The 16,494-nt window shown below is 45.3% G+C and overlaps 2 protein-coding genes across 2 annotated transcripts in view; one reads left to right on the top strand and one right to left on the bottom strand.

The window, feature by feature from the left end:
• LOC103585650 (transmembrane protein 164) overlaps positions 1–16,002 on the bottom strand; it is a gene marked incomplete at its 3' end in the record, with an annotated part of 76,328 nt that extends 60,326 nt beyond the window's left edge. The window contains exon 1 of the mRNA XM_008566669.1: positions 15,339–16,002. Coding sequence (XP_008564891.1) covers positions 15,339–15,728 — 390 coding nt within the window. The remainder of the gene's footprint in view (positions 1–15,338) is intronic.
• LOC103585647 (28S ribosomal protein S18c, mitochondrial-like) lies at positions 8,453–13,212 on the top strand. Its single transcript, XM_008566668.1, has 3 exons — positions 8,453–8,688; positions 8,747–8,864; positions 13,192–13,212. Exons 1-3 carry the CDS (start codon positions 8,453–8,455, stop codon positions 13,210–13,212), a joined length of 375 nt encoding a protein of 124 aa, XP_008564890.1.
• Positions 16,003–16,494: the final 492 nt, after the last annotated feature.

Genomic DNA, 16,494 nt, shown 5'->3' with positions numbered 1-16,494 from the left:
CTGATGGGCTGTTTCCCAATGTTCTGTATTTACCAACACCAATGCCATAAATGTCCTTGCATGTAACTCTTCACAGAGTAACATTTGCAGGGTAAATATTTAGAAGTGGATGGGGTGGCTGGTCACAGACACCAGCCTATAATCACCAATTCCAATTTCCTTTTCTCTGGTCCTCCTTGGTCTCACCCTCTTTGTGTCACATACCACAGTTGATGAGCTCCTGCTTCCTGAAACTCTTTCCTCTCTTGGGTCTCATTCCTCTTCCTGGATGACTGCTCTTTCACTGAGTCTTCCTTCTGTCCCCACAAGTAGATATTCCCCAGAATACCTTTCTTCTTTCTCTTCCCTAGCTTGCACCCTTGCTTTTGTCTTCTCCTCCTTGAGCTTCTCTAAGCAAATGCCTTCTAAATCAACATTTCTAGCCCTATCCACATCTCAATTGCCTGCGGGACATTCCAGCCTCAATATCTCAAACATCTGAAACTCAACAAATCCCAAAATGAACTCATGACTTTTTTCTCTAAGCCACAGTTTCATCATCTGAAAAACAAGGGGATTGGACTAGACTCAATTAAATTTTTTTAAAAATTAAAAGTCCACAGTGCACTAAAAGCTGTGGGGGATAGAAAAATTAATAAAAACATAGACCTTGCATTCAGGGAATGTACAATCTAAGGACTGGATAAGATACATAAACAATTACATAATATAAGGCAGAATGACATGCTAAAATAGCGAGAGTAGCTAAATCTGGCTTGGAGGCTTGAAGACAACTTCACAACAGAATGTGTTTGGGCTGAGCCTTGAATGACGACTAGCATTTCAACAGGAAGAGAAAAGAAAGAATATTTCTGGCTGAGGGTGCAGCATGAACAAAGTATAAACTCAGAGAAGCACAGAAGTGCATGGTGTACATGGCTGGATCAGATAGCACATGAAAGAATGTACTAGAGGACAAGGCTGAAAAGAAAGGTTGAGGCCGAAATCATAAAAGATCCTGAATCCTATGATAAGGAGTGTGGGCTTTCTCTAAAGGGTTTATCTACTTGCCATCCCTAGTCATGTGCCAACTGTGACTGATTGATAAGTGGCTACCTAGAATGCTTTGCTAAAAAAGATTCTGAACTTACATGGAGACTCCCAGGGAAAGGATGCCTATGACTGATTAGCACAGTCAGCCAGGGACACCATAAAGTGTATACTTCTAGGTGTCTGCTATCCCTGCTGAAGGCAACAAAGAGTTCTCTTTGAGGAAGAGAATGGCATGATCCAACATGCATTTTACTTGTATCATTCTGGCAGTAGTGTAAAGGATAGAGCAGGAAGACACCTAGAGGAGAAAAGGTCAGTCAGGAGGCTGCTGTAATAAGCCAGGTGATGATGATGATGATAAACAAGCTGAACTAGGGCAGAGGAATCAAAGAAGGAAAAGGAATCAAAGATGGAACAGATAATGAAAGACAGAGTCAAGAGGACTCAGAAACTGGGTGCAAGGAAGGAAGAAAGGAAGAAAAGACCACAACAATATGTTGAACTTTCGGAAGGAGAGACCAAACTAAGGATGCTAGAGATGGGGGGGGAGGAGATTTGGGGAGTGCTAGGTCAGGCAAAGGGCATAAAGAAATATCATGATTTGTAATAATGAATATGCTAATAATAAACAATAAAAATTTTAAAAATAAATAAATTTTTTTAAAAAGATGACTCAGAGACTGTGATGATGAAAGTGAGGAAGGGGAGTGAATGGAAAGGTTTCAAGGGATTTAACCTGGGTCACTGGATAGATGGCGATGCCATTCATTAAGATAGGACACTGAAGGAAGAGTACCGTAACAATCCTTTTCATTCCAAATCCTCCAACCACTTTACATGGGATGCATGGCTTTTAAGCCCCGAATACACTGGGAGGGAATAAGCACGATCTGCATTGTTTGATGGCCCTAGCATTTATATACCCTACATATAAACCTACTGTTCTCCCTACTGACGATGCAACCATCAATATTTGATCCTAGAAAAAATGTGCTAATAAACCTTTGAAAGTTCAATGCCCTCAAAAGATGATGATTCTTCTCATACAGATAGTGCTTTCTTATTCGTAAGTCACATTCACATACCTTATTTCACTTGACTCTCATGAGAAGGGCAAAATCATCCCTGTCTTACAGATGCTAACAGCCATATCTCACATTTACTAAGTACTTGCTATACACTACTGCTCTAAACACTTAACATGTAGTCATGCATTTAATTCTCACAAAAACCCCACAAAGTAGATATTTTTATTATCCCCACTTTACAGATAAGAAAACAGGCCAAGAGACTTTAGGCATATTTTTCTGGCAATAAACAGGAAAAAAAAAAGAGAGAAAGAGAGAGAAAGAGAAAAGGAAGGAAGGAAAGAAAGAAAGAAAGAAAAAAGGTCCAGAGATGTCAATTAACTTGCCCAAGGCCACACAGCTAGAAAGCAGTAGAGCTGGGATTTGAACCTGGCTAGTCCGGCTCCAGAGCCTGCACTCCTAACTACCACATTATATGTCTTATTATATAAGAAGACTGAGGCATACAGAGGCTACCTGACCAGCCAAAACTACTCAGTTTTGTCAACCACTTAGTGATGAACCTACACCCTGGACCCAGGTCTGGCTAACACTTAATCCAGTGCTCCTTCTATTACTCTGCATTGTTTACCAAGATGAACTGACCTCTCCCACTGGGCTGGTGTGTTATTCTGACCTTTTTCTTCTTTGGCTTTTATCGTCTCTGCTAGACAAAGGTTGTAGGTTCTGATTTTGGTCCTCTGCCCTGGAGCCTCATACAACTGTGCACTAAGACCAGATGCAAAAGCCTCTATTTGGAGGAACGAAATGATGATCTCAGTTATATCCACAGCCAAATGGGTTCCATTTCCAAACAACCAATATCTGGAGGCAGGTCACAACTGGTTCTCCATGCAGGCTCATAGAGCACATGTTTCCCTGGATTACCTGCCCAAGGCCAGCGCCAAGTAACTGTGGCACTGGGGCAAGACTCCCCTGCAGAAGAGAGGAAGTGAGAGCGGAAAATCAAATTGAAAAAGCAGTTGCTATACTAGTGAGGTTGAGATGAGGCTTGTAGCCATGAGATCCTCACTTTCAAGACTGCAATGGACAACGATGCTCAAGAAAGATAAGATTTTTGTTTCTCTAATAGTAGGTAAGAAAAAAAGTCCAGCTCTTTTTATACAGGAATGGTTACTGGTAGAAAGAGGCTATGTGTGGTATTATTGAGAGACACCGAACTGGGAGTCAGGAGACCCAGCCCTGTATCTATTGAGCTGTGTGACTTTGGGCAAATCACTTCACCTCTCTGGGTCTAAGTTTGCTCCTCTGGAAAATGAGGGAGGAGGGAGGGGCAAACTAGCTGATCTCTGAGGATTCTTTCAGCTCAGATGTGGCATCACTCTACCATTTCAACAACCTGAGAAAGTATTGCTAGAACATCCTGTGTGTCTATAGTCAACCAAAGGGGAAATAGGCTAGAAGCAAGAAAAAGAAGAATTAGATAAAACCAAACTGACCTTTGTGGAAGGCTGCAAATGAGGTAATATATAGGCAGTAGACTTAGCACGATGCCTGGAGCATAATTAGTGTGAGCTCAAAAAGGTTATGAGTGTTATTATTACTACTGCTACTCCTAACTTTTCAGAGAGTATACAAAGATACCCCAAAATTATAGTGAACTCTTCCTCCTACATTCGACTCTTTTGTGCCCATCTGACCCTGTTCCACGCTTACAGTGTTTAAAAAGTCTGAGGGAGGCCCTAAATGAGAAGGGACACCAGCTGTCTTTAATGTCCCGGGACAGTTATGACTGGAAAGCAAGAACCTTACCCCAAGGAAAAAAGGTAAAGAGAAAATGCAAGAGGCAGAAGCAAGGATTAATACTCAGTTCCCTGCAAACTAACCATGGAAAAGGGGGATAAAAAAGCAACAGGTGCAGACCACAATGTACTTTGCAAATTGTTTTTCAAGACAGACCCAAACCAGGGAGTAAGAAATTTGGGAAGATGATCCTAGCCTGGTTTCTATGTGTGTCCATCTGAGCAAACACAGCACTGGCTGTGAGATTCGGCCAAACACAGGTCAGGAGAGCCTGTGACACGGCAAGCTTCACATTCTTCTAAAATCTAATGTGGCCTTGGCCGAAAGGTCACTCCTGACTCCTCTGCCCAAGACAGTAGCCTCCCCCAAGAGCCTGCCCAGAGAGGACAGCCACAAGGGTGGGGGGCGATCAGTTCTCTCCACTCGCTGGCCAGAAACCCCATAAGCAAACAAGGAAACATGACCTTGGCTCAGTGCTTGCTCGCAGGGCTATTTTAAGGAAAGCGGAACTGGAAAGTAGAGTGAGCTGCCATGTGGCAGAATGATGATCCAGAGGGAAAACTAAGTCCTTTTCCCAATCCTCCTCGTGGGACTGGGAGCCCAGGAAATAGTGAGAAATGGCCCCGTGAATCAGCAGCGAGCAGCAGCAGTGGCAGCCCGAGGGGCCAATGTGAAAGTGCTGAAGGTAACGAGGCACATGTGTATCCGACCCTCAGCAACATTCCTGCAGGGTGCGGACAATAAAGAGCAGTGAAGAGAATCGCACTCAAGTGCCTGGAACTTAGAAAAGGAAACTCTTAACGAATGCAAACCGACAATGGCCAACTGCTGATATGAAGAGGACCCTTTGTTACATTCTTCTCTAGGTCTTGGAACCAGTGACCTTCCGCAGCTAATTTCTAAGGGTTGCTAATTTTTGGCTTGCTGTTTGTTTTAGAAATGCCCTCTAAACCAGCTCCTCCCAGGGAACCAGGATTATTACAGAAAACATGACATTAGCCTTCTCAATTCTCTCAACTCCGAGACTAAGGAACTGCCTATTTACCCACAGTGCTTGGAAATATGTCCAGAGGCCTTTCAATGGCCTTGACGGGGAGGGGTTACCACCCCCCTCCCACACACACCCCAAGGCTGTGAAGTCACATGACCGAGGCCCAAGGCTGCACTTAAAGGGAGCCATCCTCCAATGACTTGGTGGCTTAGACCCCAGAGCACAGTCTATCCTGAAACAGCAACCAGCTGGTCTTGCAAAGGAAAGAGGTCTACCATATCCTGGAGATACAGGAAGAACCATCCATTTTTTTTCTGTCCATTTGCTGATATGTAAGGTGAGGCACAATGAAGTCTGCTCCCCCAAGTGGCACATTTTCCACTACACTGTGTTTCTCCTCCAGCTAAGACACCGGTTCACCTCAAACCTCCCTTTCTCCCAGGAGCTCTGGGAGTAGACCTTTTTCCCCCAATAGTTGACCTAACTCTGGTAAAAGGCAGCACTAGAGAAAGTCGCAATCCCCTCAATCAAAAGAAATTAATGAAAAAGTGAAAAACAAATCCATTTACCTGTCTCTGCCCAGGCCCCCCTCCCCCCAAAAAAACCTCCTTTCATACTTCTGACATGTACTCACTGGTTTCCTAGTCTACCAACCTCAAGATAGCTCGTACGATGGGGTCAGCCCATTGACGAAGAGCAATAATAATTAAGCCAAGAGATCCCTAGAAAGCCAAGTTTCCTACCAATGACAGCCACCCTCCAAATTCTTCAGAAAGGACTGAGTGATTTAAAGTAACCTTCACATTACCCACAAAGCTGTCCTTAGGCCTCAAACAGCCAAGACACCTGCCCCACAGAGATTATTAGTGGGTGATACAAAGATACCAGGGAAGCTTTACTTGGTTGAGATTCTTAAAGCTGCCTTCCTGTATCAAGCCCTACCATCTTACCCCAACATCAGGTACCCAAGCTTGCTGCAGCAGCCATAGTGATAATGATGGCTGTCATCATCATGGTCATGGTCATCTTCATCATCATTACCAACCACTGTCATTGTGGCCATCATCGTCATCTTGGCCATCACAGAAAAAATTTATTAAATTTTTATTACATGCCAGATACTATCTTACAATTTTTCTAATATTTTCTCACTTAATCCTCACAACAACCCTATTTGGTAGATACTGTTATTACTCTCATTTTACGGATGAGTAAAACTGAGGTTCAGAGCAGTTAGGTAACATGCCTAAGGTCACATGGTGATAGAGCTCAAATCCAAACCCAGGAGGTATGGTCCAAAATCTCTGTCCACTAAGCTGAACTTTCATTAGGAAAAAAAAAGCATTTCTACTGCCCTACTTAGTCAGGATCCCTGCTGTTTCCCAATCCAACTTTCCAGGGCAAGAATCTGGCAAGTACATGACAACGAGGAAGCCTGTCTAGCCCTTCTGTGTACATGCCAACAACTCAGATCTGATTAATCTAGGAAAAGAAGATCAAAACTCTTTCTAGAAGTCGCTCTTCACCCCCATTTTCCCTCAACCTGATTTCTGAAGAGAACACCTCGCCACCAGCCTCTGCCAATGCTCTGCCCAGGACATCTAATAAGTGTTTACCCAGGGCTCCCAGAGCCGTAGTTAAGGGCCTTAATGTGCAATCTGGCTCTGTGCCTTATTTAATCAGCACCTGAATGAAATGTCTCTGCTAGCAACAGCCAGAGCACAGTCAGTCAGAGTCTTTCTGCAAACACAGCTGGCCGATTGGCAAAGGCAATTCAATTCACAGGCAAAATACACCCCGAGTTTATACCACTGCTGATGTGTGACGGAGATGGAGAGAATAAAGGCATCGAGATAGAATTAGGATGGGCTCATGCTTCCCTCCCCCTCCAGATGATCTCACTCCTCCCTCTCCTATCCACCTACAACACATGTCCACAGGGCACAGCTTACAGCATTTCTGCCAAACAGGCCAATCCTCTCTGATCTCCTGGCTCCTGCCATCCATTCCCTTCCCTCAGAACCACCGGCCCAGGACAAATTCATATGACCCTTCCTCCCACTGACATTTCCTCCAGCAGCTAGTAGATGAAACCAAAACCAACCTAGAGATTGCCCACACCCTCCCCTTCAGGATCTCAGGCTGACAGCAGGTCCAAGTGCCTTGCTACACCAGCCCTGTACAAGCCCTGCCCTGTGCAGCTGGGAAAGAGCTGAGTAAACACAGAGGATTGTTGCCCAGAAGAGGAGGGGTCCTCCCCAGGCCTTCAGATCAACTACTGCATCCAGCACCTTGGAGGGGGACCTACATTAATATGATACCCTGAGAGTCAGCAAGAAGGGTACAAGACACTGATAACCCCAGTTCTCCTGGTCAGGGGGAGGAAGGAGGCCAAACCTGGGCAAGGAACATGGGAAAGGACACCTGCTCAAAAACACTAGACATAGTCCACCAATTAGAGATCAAGTTAGGGCAACAAGGCCTTGTCTAAACTCAGCCTCCCCCGATGCCCAGTGGAATCTGTCCATGAGCCACTCACACTTCAGTATGAACCTCTTTCTTCCCAATTCCTTCATGGGTAACACCTCCTCTGATGGAACGGGCATTTTGAATTGTAGAAGGGATCGTTTGGTTGCTTGGAGTACTCTGGAAGGAGGCAAGCTTGGATGGGGTGTATCAGGTGGAGAGACTTAGAAATGGGGAAGAAGGAATATGAAAAAGAAAGGTAGAGAGACAGCATAACAGTTCAGCAGCTGTACTATGGACTTTAGTTGGGGCAGCAACCATCCATAAGCCACTAAAAACCATCTCATTTCCCATATTTAATGTCTGCTCACTTAACTCAATATTCTGCACATCCGCCCTTTATAGTGTGGGCCCACCTTCGGACAGCACAGGGAACACAATTCTCTACCTCACGAGTCCCCTAGCAAGGATTCATGGGCATCTGCAGTTCTCTTATCAACAGCCCAGAGATGACAGAGCATTCCTAATTTTACTCATTCAGTCACATTTACTGAGCACCTACTAGAACCAGGCCTTGTTCTAGGCACTGGAACCACAAACAAGACCAACAAAGGCCCCTGCTCTCATGGAGCTAACAAACCTCCTTCATGAGCCAGCTCAAATGTCACCACCTCTAGGAAGCTTTTCTTAACTGCACTACTAAAAAAGACCCTCTGCCCTCTATGCTTTGTTCAAATCTGTTACTGTACATATGATGTTGTAGTTGATCTGTTTTCTTGTCTGTCTTATGTAAACTATGAGCAACATGAGGGCAAAGACTTCTTCTTATTTACCTTTGAATCTCCAGTGCCTGGCACCAATGTTTGGCACATAATAGGCATTTGATAAATGTTTGTTGAATGAATAAATTCCCATGAGCATTTAAAACAAGAGTCCTCTTTAAAAAAAATAAAATAAAACAAGAGTCCTGCAAACAGAAAGTTGACATGCAACAACCATGTACCAACATTCCCTCTTATTAGTCCCTGCAGATCTCAGAGATTGGAAGGGAGGGAATGTCAAAGGACTGGACCATGATAAAGGAGGCCTGGGTGAAATACTCCACCAACAGGAAAAGTAGGAATGAGGAACCATGGCAGCTATGGTTGCTGTTTGCACTGCTCTAGCGAGGAAAAAGTTGACAAACTTGGTGATGATTGCTGTCTGCCTCAAGGATCCTGGGAGTCACGCAGTGCTGCAGAGAAGAGGTTGTTCACAATACAAACAGATAACCAGCAATAAGGACCTGCCTGTTCCAATGGAAAATCCTTATGAGGAGCCTCTTAAGAAATGTATCTTGTGTGAAAAATGTGTAGATTATAAGAACATGTAGCTTTTGTCCCAGCTGATTTCTCCATTTATTGAATGCATTTATGGAAGGCATGTAACAGGTATTTATGAGAAGAAACCGAAAAAATTCACAAAAGCGATTAAGTGAGCTCAAAAACTTGGGTTTACACCAGTTACATACAAGGATCCTGCATATCTCAACAACCTTAAAATTTGTAACATCAAATATTGGGAATAAATTATACAACATTACCACCAACAAACACTTATTTTACAGCAAAAAAGAAAAAAAAAAAAAAAAGAAAGAAAAGAAAAACTCCACTAACATACAGTTGCCAAACAAGCCAATGGAACTCTATAGCTACCTTAAAACTTGCCTCACAGTAACTTGGGGCCCTCAACCTCTAATCTGAACCACATTATTTAACACCTACATAAATACTGGGGCACTGCCAGAAGGCTAAATACCTTGCCCACAGGCCACCCAGATGTAGGCCAGTCAGGACGAGCACCTGAACCAACTTCCCACCTTACCTTTTAGTCACCAGATAATGTCTCTCAAAGTGGAGTCCAAGGCTCACTGGCATCAGAATCACCCGGGAGCTTGTTATAAATGCAGCTTCCCATCCTCACCCTATTTCTGCTGAGAATCACTATGTAGAACACCAGGCCTCTGCATTATGACAAGCTTCCAAGGGATTCTTTCACAAATAAAGTCTGACAATCACTGCCCTCCACACCCATAGTCTCTCCATGTCCACTCAGCCAGTTATTGGCAGAAGAGGTACACCTAAGACAAGATACTCTCCATCTAACAAAAGAGACAAAAAAACGGAGAAGCTGAGAAACCTGGCTCTTCTTGCAGAGGGTATTTCAATCAGTCATGATGACAATGAGCTACCCGCAGAAAAATAGGAGAGAAAGATAAAAAGTGAGTCACTGGCCTAATAACATTTTTAAAATTTAAATTATATTAAAGAAGCAAGAGAAGAAAATTGGCATGTCCAGACATCAACCAAAGGATTAAGACCAAAATCTAACAGCATAATTTCCTAATTGGGATGAAAGCGAGCAGATACTTTCTGCTAAAGTGGGCTGCGGTTCTAATAGCCAGCTCTTTGTGCTGGAAATTCTACAAAAAGATGTGAGCTGGAGCTGAGATGACCTCTCTCCTCTGGCTATTTCAAAAAACAGGCAGGAAGATTCTCATAATGGGCACAAGATATAGGAACCATGTCCATGAGACCTCAAGGGAACATAGACAGGGTCACCAGAGGAGAAAGAAAAAAGAGAAGCAAAAACTCAGCTCCATCGGTCAGTCGCCATTGTCCGGACACACATTAAACAATTAATGTGCATGTACAGTATTGTATTCAGCTCTGCAGGGAGTTACAGAGAAAAAACACTATTTCTTTCCTTTAAAAAATTGTTCCCACTGATAATGGAGACTGAAGAAACATGTAAAAACAGGTGACCCAGTTGAACACAAGATTACCAAACTGTATACGAAGATATTCGTTGAAGGGCCCAATATTCTGAGAAGTATTCAGAGGGTTAGGAAAGGAGGACAAAGGTGTTACCAGAACAACTGGAATAACTGGAGTCAATTCAGGCTCATCTGGAAAGGTTTCTTAGAGGAGAATCTTCAGAGGAGTACTTACAGAGGGGAGGAACCCAAAACAAGTCCCACAAAGACTGAGAAGAAGGTGGCACATCTATGGCAAAGGGACAAAAATCCAGGGAGCCTGTGGATCATCCACTGACTAAGAGCCAGCAACATACTGTTATTTAAAAGCAAGCACAAGGCTGAGTTGTATTAACAGGTGCACGGCAGGAAAAGGCTGGGAAGTAAATCTTCCCTCTCCGTTTGGTGTGGGCTGGACGTCTGGTAAGAGTTACAGCGTCCAGTTTTCTATGCTGCACATTAGAAGGGTGTGCAGATGCAGGCAAGGGTCCAAAGGAAAGCAACAGAAATGATTAGAGCAATGGCTTCTCGTAGCTATCAAGAAAGGTGAAAAGGAGTTGAGGTTTCTCAGTCTCTGAGTCTGAGGTAAAACTACATTAGTCATCTGCCAGCTTTGATCAGCTTTGCCCAGCTTCTGTTTAAGTGACCGCATAGTTATTCGGAGGACTAAAATGCTTTGTTTCCATGTGGCCCATTTCATGGAGAAGACTGAGATAGGGAAAGGTTAAATAATTTGCTCAGGTTCCCATAGCAAGCCATGAGCAAAACTAGCATCATAATTTTAATTCCCAGGGCTGTCTGTGGGTTGTTTAACCCATCAATCCATACCACCTCTCTTCATAACGGATGCCCCCAAAGGACTGTAACAATGAAAGACGGAAAAATTATCTGCAAATTTCCTTGGGGGAAGAAATAAAACAAACTAAAAAGGAATGTCACGCCTCACTGCTGAGGCCCATATAAACATCATCCCCATGTGTGTCCGCACGGACTGAAGACACAGGACAAAGTCTATATCTGATAAACTGTCAGCAAATGGCTAGATCCCTCATTATACCCATTACCCACCGATGTCAGTTCCAAGCAGTAACAGTAATCAGTGCTCCAGACAACAGATGGGGAATGAGGAGGTGTATCTGGTCTCAAGTCAAGGGGGAAAAACAGAAAGCCTACTTTCTCAAATCCAGCAGGTTTTCTCTAAAACAAATCCATCACATAGCAACTGGAATGCACCAATGTGTATTCAGTGAGTTGCAAAGGGTGTCACCAAAATTTCGGGACTTTTTGAGTATGTGCCATTCTACACTTGTAGCAAGGAGTGAAGAAGTAGGAAAATCAAACAGTGAACCAAAAGCTGGTAAGCCATATTTGGCGGAAACCAGACTTCTAATATATTATAAAGAAGACAGAAAATCAAAGAGCAACAGCAACTCTAAAAAAGGATGGGGCTCAGTCTTATTGGCTAAAAATCAGTGGCTTGGGGCTAAGGGGTCAATAGTATCCACCATCATTTACCAAGCGTCCAGCCTGGATACAGCCTGCCTTATGCGCATAGACATTGAGGGTTAAATGGTGTATGTTGCACCACACTAAGTTCAGTGCTGAATGGAGACATTGGCACAGACACACACAGAATCAACAGGAATTGGACAATTAAACAAGACATCCAAAAAGGAATCTCCTGGCTAAGTTCCTAAAGCAAATACAACTTAACTAGTCTCAAGTAAGATAAAGAGCCACTAAGTTAAGACCACTGGTCTTTATAGACACAAGCAGTCAAACTATCTGGCATTTTGACCCTTCTGCTGAGAAATTGTAGTTTTTTTAAGACTTAAATAACTATGAGAATCTCTTCCTGCTAAGCCCGGATTCCCACTGTGGCAGCTCAGTTGTAAAGTCACCTCTGCCACTCACTTGCTGGGTGATTTTTGGTAAACAGCATAATCACTCAGGAAGTTCATTCCCTGTCAGCCATCCCTTCCAAAATAATACGCAAAAGGGGACTGGCCATGCCAGAAGAAATGCTTATTGGTATAATAGGTAGACACCACCATATTTAGCAAGAAGTTTAACAATGGTGTGTTAACCTTGGTGCTTGCTGATTTTGCAAACCCTCAAATATCTCTGGCTTGGGCTTAGCGGGGAGGTGGTGCTACTTCAATCATACAAGCCTGTATCAGTCTACAGTCCCAGGTTTGAGAAGTCAGACAAGACCAAAAAGAAACTCACAGCAAGAACATTAATCAAAAGAACTCGGACACAAGTACTGCCCTTCCTTATGCTACAACAGCTGGCAGTCACCCAAAGGCAGCACGGCTATGACGAGGGTCTGTGTAACAGGACTTGGAAATGAACATTTTGCAGACTGAAAAATGGGAGATGGATAGACTAACCAATTTCCCTCCAACTCCTCTACTTCCTGGCCTAAAGCAACATTGTCCTTGTTATAGACTTGTTACACTGACTCTATGAGGAAGAAGGCCTTTCTACAAAGCCAAAATTGAGTCATCCTGTTGAAAGACACATATCAGAAATGTCTCTGCTAAGCTATCCCGTTCACTTCAGCTAAGTACCATTTCTTTCTCCATGCCAAAGCTAATCTATCATAACCCTAAATAAGATCATGCATATGAAAGTGCCTTATAAACACTAAATTGCTACGTAAAAGTAAAGTATTATCAACTATACATAGTATCATTAGTCATTGCTACAACCAAGTCAGAAAATTGTTTCCAACCATCTGCTGTTAATTTTTCTTTTTAGGACTCACATCAACTTTGAAAAATCCATACATTCCTGCTTGCCAGGAAGAGTCATACAGAGGGTTTGGAAAGTTGGATTCATCAAAGACTAGGGCCCCCAAGGGTTACTATTTAAATGATACAGGACCAGTGGGTTAGAGTGCAACTTTGTAACACCAAGATCAAGGGTTCAGATCCCCATACTGGCCAGCCACCAATAAATAAATAAGTAAATGATAGAAAGCAGTGACTTAGGGATCAAGGACAAAGGAGTATAATCCTGGTGAGGCTCAAGAATTCCTCAGTATGACTCTGTTCTCTGCCCCCTCCCTACAGCTTCAGGACACACGACAGTAGAAAAAGCACAGGTGACAGGAATCAGTCCTTTCTCCACACAAGGAGGTCAAAAGCATTTCAGAATAGCTCTCTCTTTCATCCCCATATACTACTTATGGAGAAAAGAAACACAGAACGCAGACTGCCAAGAGCTAGGAATGCACCTCTGCTTCATATTACAGATGGGCAAACTGAGGCCCAGGAAGGGCACTTTCCCCAAAGTCACACAACTAATTAGTGCCAGAACTAGGTCTCCTAAGTCTTCTAAAAGCCTCTAAGAATCTTTCTTCTAAAAACCATGGTGCTGCCAGTTTTGACGTCATCTCACCAGCAGCAGCCCCAGTTAGACTGAGTTTAGTCCTTTGTTGACCTTCTAGATAGGTGGTTGCCAGAGGCCTCAAGACCCCTTTGTAGAAGAGGCACCCCTCTGACCCTCACCACCTGCCACCCTAAAATAGCACTCCTGTCCTGAGCGCCTCACACAGCAGCGGCTGAGATGCGTTGTTTCCTCTTATTAACAAAAAGCCCATTCATAAAAAAGAAAGAAAGAGGACTGGTTCAAATTTACACAGAAAGTCTAGCTGGGACAGCCCTGGACTTCCTATGAATGGCATCACTTCCCAAGAAGCCCTCTCAAAAAAAGCTGCCCACTCCAGCCCTGTGCGATGCTTACAGCCACCTAGTTTAACAGCCTCTTTAATCCAAAACTATCCACACCTCCTTGCCACATCTGCAAGACGAAAGGGGCCAGAGGTCATTCATGGCATTTTACAGATTGGGAAACTGAGGCCAGGAACCTACAATCAAATGAGTTACTAGGAACACAGAGCTAGCAAATTTCCAGGCCACTAGTAGACAGCACCATGCTCATCTGCCTTGGCCTTCCCTTGGGACTGCCCCACCAACCGCTGCCTCCCCCACTTTGGGGTTGACAGCTTGCAAAACCAAGGAGGGTGGGTTTGCTTTCCATCCCAGATGCTAAACCATCTTTTGGCTGCAGACAAGTGACCTCCCATCCCTGAGCCCCACCAGGCCTGTAAAATGAAGATAATAATCTCAACTTCCTGCCCCGCACAGGGTTGTCACAAGTCTCCTGAGAATAAACTTCTACAAATATAAAAGCAATAAAGATGCTAATGACAGGTTTCAAAACTGCCCCTTAATAAAATACACCAGGTTTTCCACAGCCTGAAATCTAAAAAAGACTGAGTGTTTTCCCTTTCTCCTCTTCTTCCTCCTCCATGATTTTATAGTTTCAGAATATCTCTCTGCACAGGCTGAGAACAGAAAGACATTCTCACTCTTGGTCCTCATCCAGATTATTTTTATGTATCTGGCAACTTTCCTTTCCAATCCCATTTGTTTTCCTTAGCACTGCTAATGGGTAGAAGTTGGGTGAGGTAAAGAAATCAGCTCTTTGAGCACCCCTGGATTAGGGTCACAGGAGATAGAATGAAAGTGATAAGATGGAGAGGTTTGTGACAAATAAATACCCTCTCACCACAGATAGAGATCACCAGCCCAAAGTTCAGAAGCCAGCCTGTGGCTCATTTCGGGGGCACTCAGTAGGAGCATGCTGTAGCTCCAACGCCTCAAAACTCAAAGGCAGACCTAACTCTAAGAGCATAAACTCCCAAATCAAAGAATCATTAAGAGAAACCAGTAAAAGTATTTCCCCAATGTACCACAGTGGAGACAAGGAAGCTTATGTGATCACCTCCAGGAAAGAGTATCACCAGGCCCCTAGGAAATTACCACAGAAGGCAAAGGGGCTGGGCCATGATCCACAGATGTGATTCAGAAAGGGCACCTGGCTGGGGCTGGACTTCCTGCTTGTGAAAGGCCAGGGCAGGGCTGCAAGAGGAGGGGAGAAGAGGGGAGGGGAGGGAAAGCCAGCCTAATTGCCAGTCATTCCTAGGGTTCTGGCACAAGGTTCCTCACCTCCACCATGGGGCTAACACATTACAAAGGTGAAAGAAAGCCAAAGCCAAAATTGGCACCTTTAAAGGCAGCAGCCACTCACTGGAAAAATCAATTTTAAGGGTCCCACTTCCTGCAGGGATGAGGTACTCTACACTACCGAGTATCCTGAGCACACAAATGACTCCTATCACTTAGGCTGCCCAGGAAAAAGTCAACAGACTCACATGCATCATGGTGACCAGGTGACAGGGGTTGAGCAGGTAGATGACGGTCTTGGTGGCGAACTTAAAGCCCACCTCCACCCCGAAGGTCAGGCACAGGACTACTAAGAGCAGATTCTTGCTCAGGCTCTCCTTGCCTTCCTCTGGCCGCTGGGTCACCTGCTCTGGCTGTCTGCCACGGCCACCCCTACCGTCCTCCTCCGTTTGCCTCAGGATGTGCCGCAGGGCCACCAGGATCTCCAACAGGGCCAGGGTCAGGACCACCACACTTTCCAGCAGCCGCTGCTGCCAAGAGAGGAAGGCAGCACAGTCGGGGCCCCCATTGCCTGCAAAACTGGGGTCGACGCCCCCATAGAGCCAGTCCAGGAGACTTTGGTAGCTATACCGGGACATGATGCAAAGTGGTTCCCCTTGACCACCGTGCAGGAAGCAAGAGCAAGATGGAACACGAGCCCAGAGGGTTGCCCGGGTGTTGGAACATGTAAGGAGGGCACACCCCCGCACCCCCCTCCAGACACCGGGGCACCTAGAGCAGGGGAGGGGAAGCTACACGCGAGGCCCGGGGTAAAGTGCTGGCTCTAACTTGTCCCCAGGGCTGTCTGGGGAGCCCCCCGCGCTTCTCCAGTGGCCACCAACGAGGCAGGGTTGAAAGGAGCCGTTGGCCAATCTAAAAGGAAGGAGAGGAAAAAAAAAAAAAAGGTCTCAAAGAGGCAATTACATCGGGGAATTACGAAGCAGGGAGGGGGGTAACTAGCGAGGGAAGAAAAGGGGAACAGGGGCAGTGGCGAAGCAAGCAGGGGTCAGGGGAAGCCGGAGGCCGAGAGGGCCAGCACGGGGGCCGAGGGGACCCGGCAATACCGCGGGAGCGAACCGGGGGCGTAGGGGGTGCGAGCGAAGGGACACGCGGAGGCTAGAAGAGGAGCTAGCGGGGCCGGGCAGGCGGGGAGGCGACGGGGAAGGCAGGGACGCCGGACTCCTCGTCTCACGCACTCGCCACAGAGGGATCTCTTACTCCTGCAACCGCGTGGCCGTCTCTGCCCCCAACTAGCAACTTCGCCGCCGACGGGCCCCTCCAGCCAATTTAGAGCGGTCCCGGTCCAGCCTCCCGCCCCCGGGTACACCCCCGAGCCCCCAGCTCCACCCCCCGGCCCCAGACGCC

This window comes from Galeopterus variegatus, unplaced genomic scaffold, assembly GCF_000696425.1.
Source record: "Galeopterus variegatus unplaced genomic scaffold, G_variegatus-3.0.2 Scaffold260, whole genome shotgun sequence".
Classification (NCBI taxonomy): Eukaryota; Metazoa; Chordata; class Mammalia; order Dermoptera; family Cynocephalidae; genus Galeopterus; species Galeopterus variegatus.
This window is presented reverse-complemented; position numbering and strand designations above follow the sequence as displayed.

Coding starts and splice junctions, on each gene's coding strand:
- LOC103585647 (XM_008566668.1), top strand. CDS start 8,453: ATGGCAGCTATGGTTGCTGTTTGCACTGCTCTAGCGAGGAAAAAGTTG. Junction 8,689..8,746: donor TGTGTAGATTATAAGAACAT/GTAGCTTTTGTC, acceptor GGAAGGCATGTA/ACAGGTATTTATGAGAAGAA. Junction 8,865..13,191: donor TCTCAACAACCTTAAAATTT/GTAACATCAAAT, acceptor CCCTCCCTACAG/CTTCAGGACACACGACAGTA.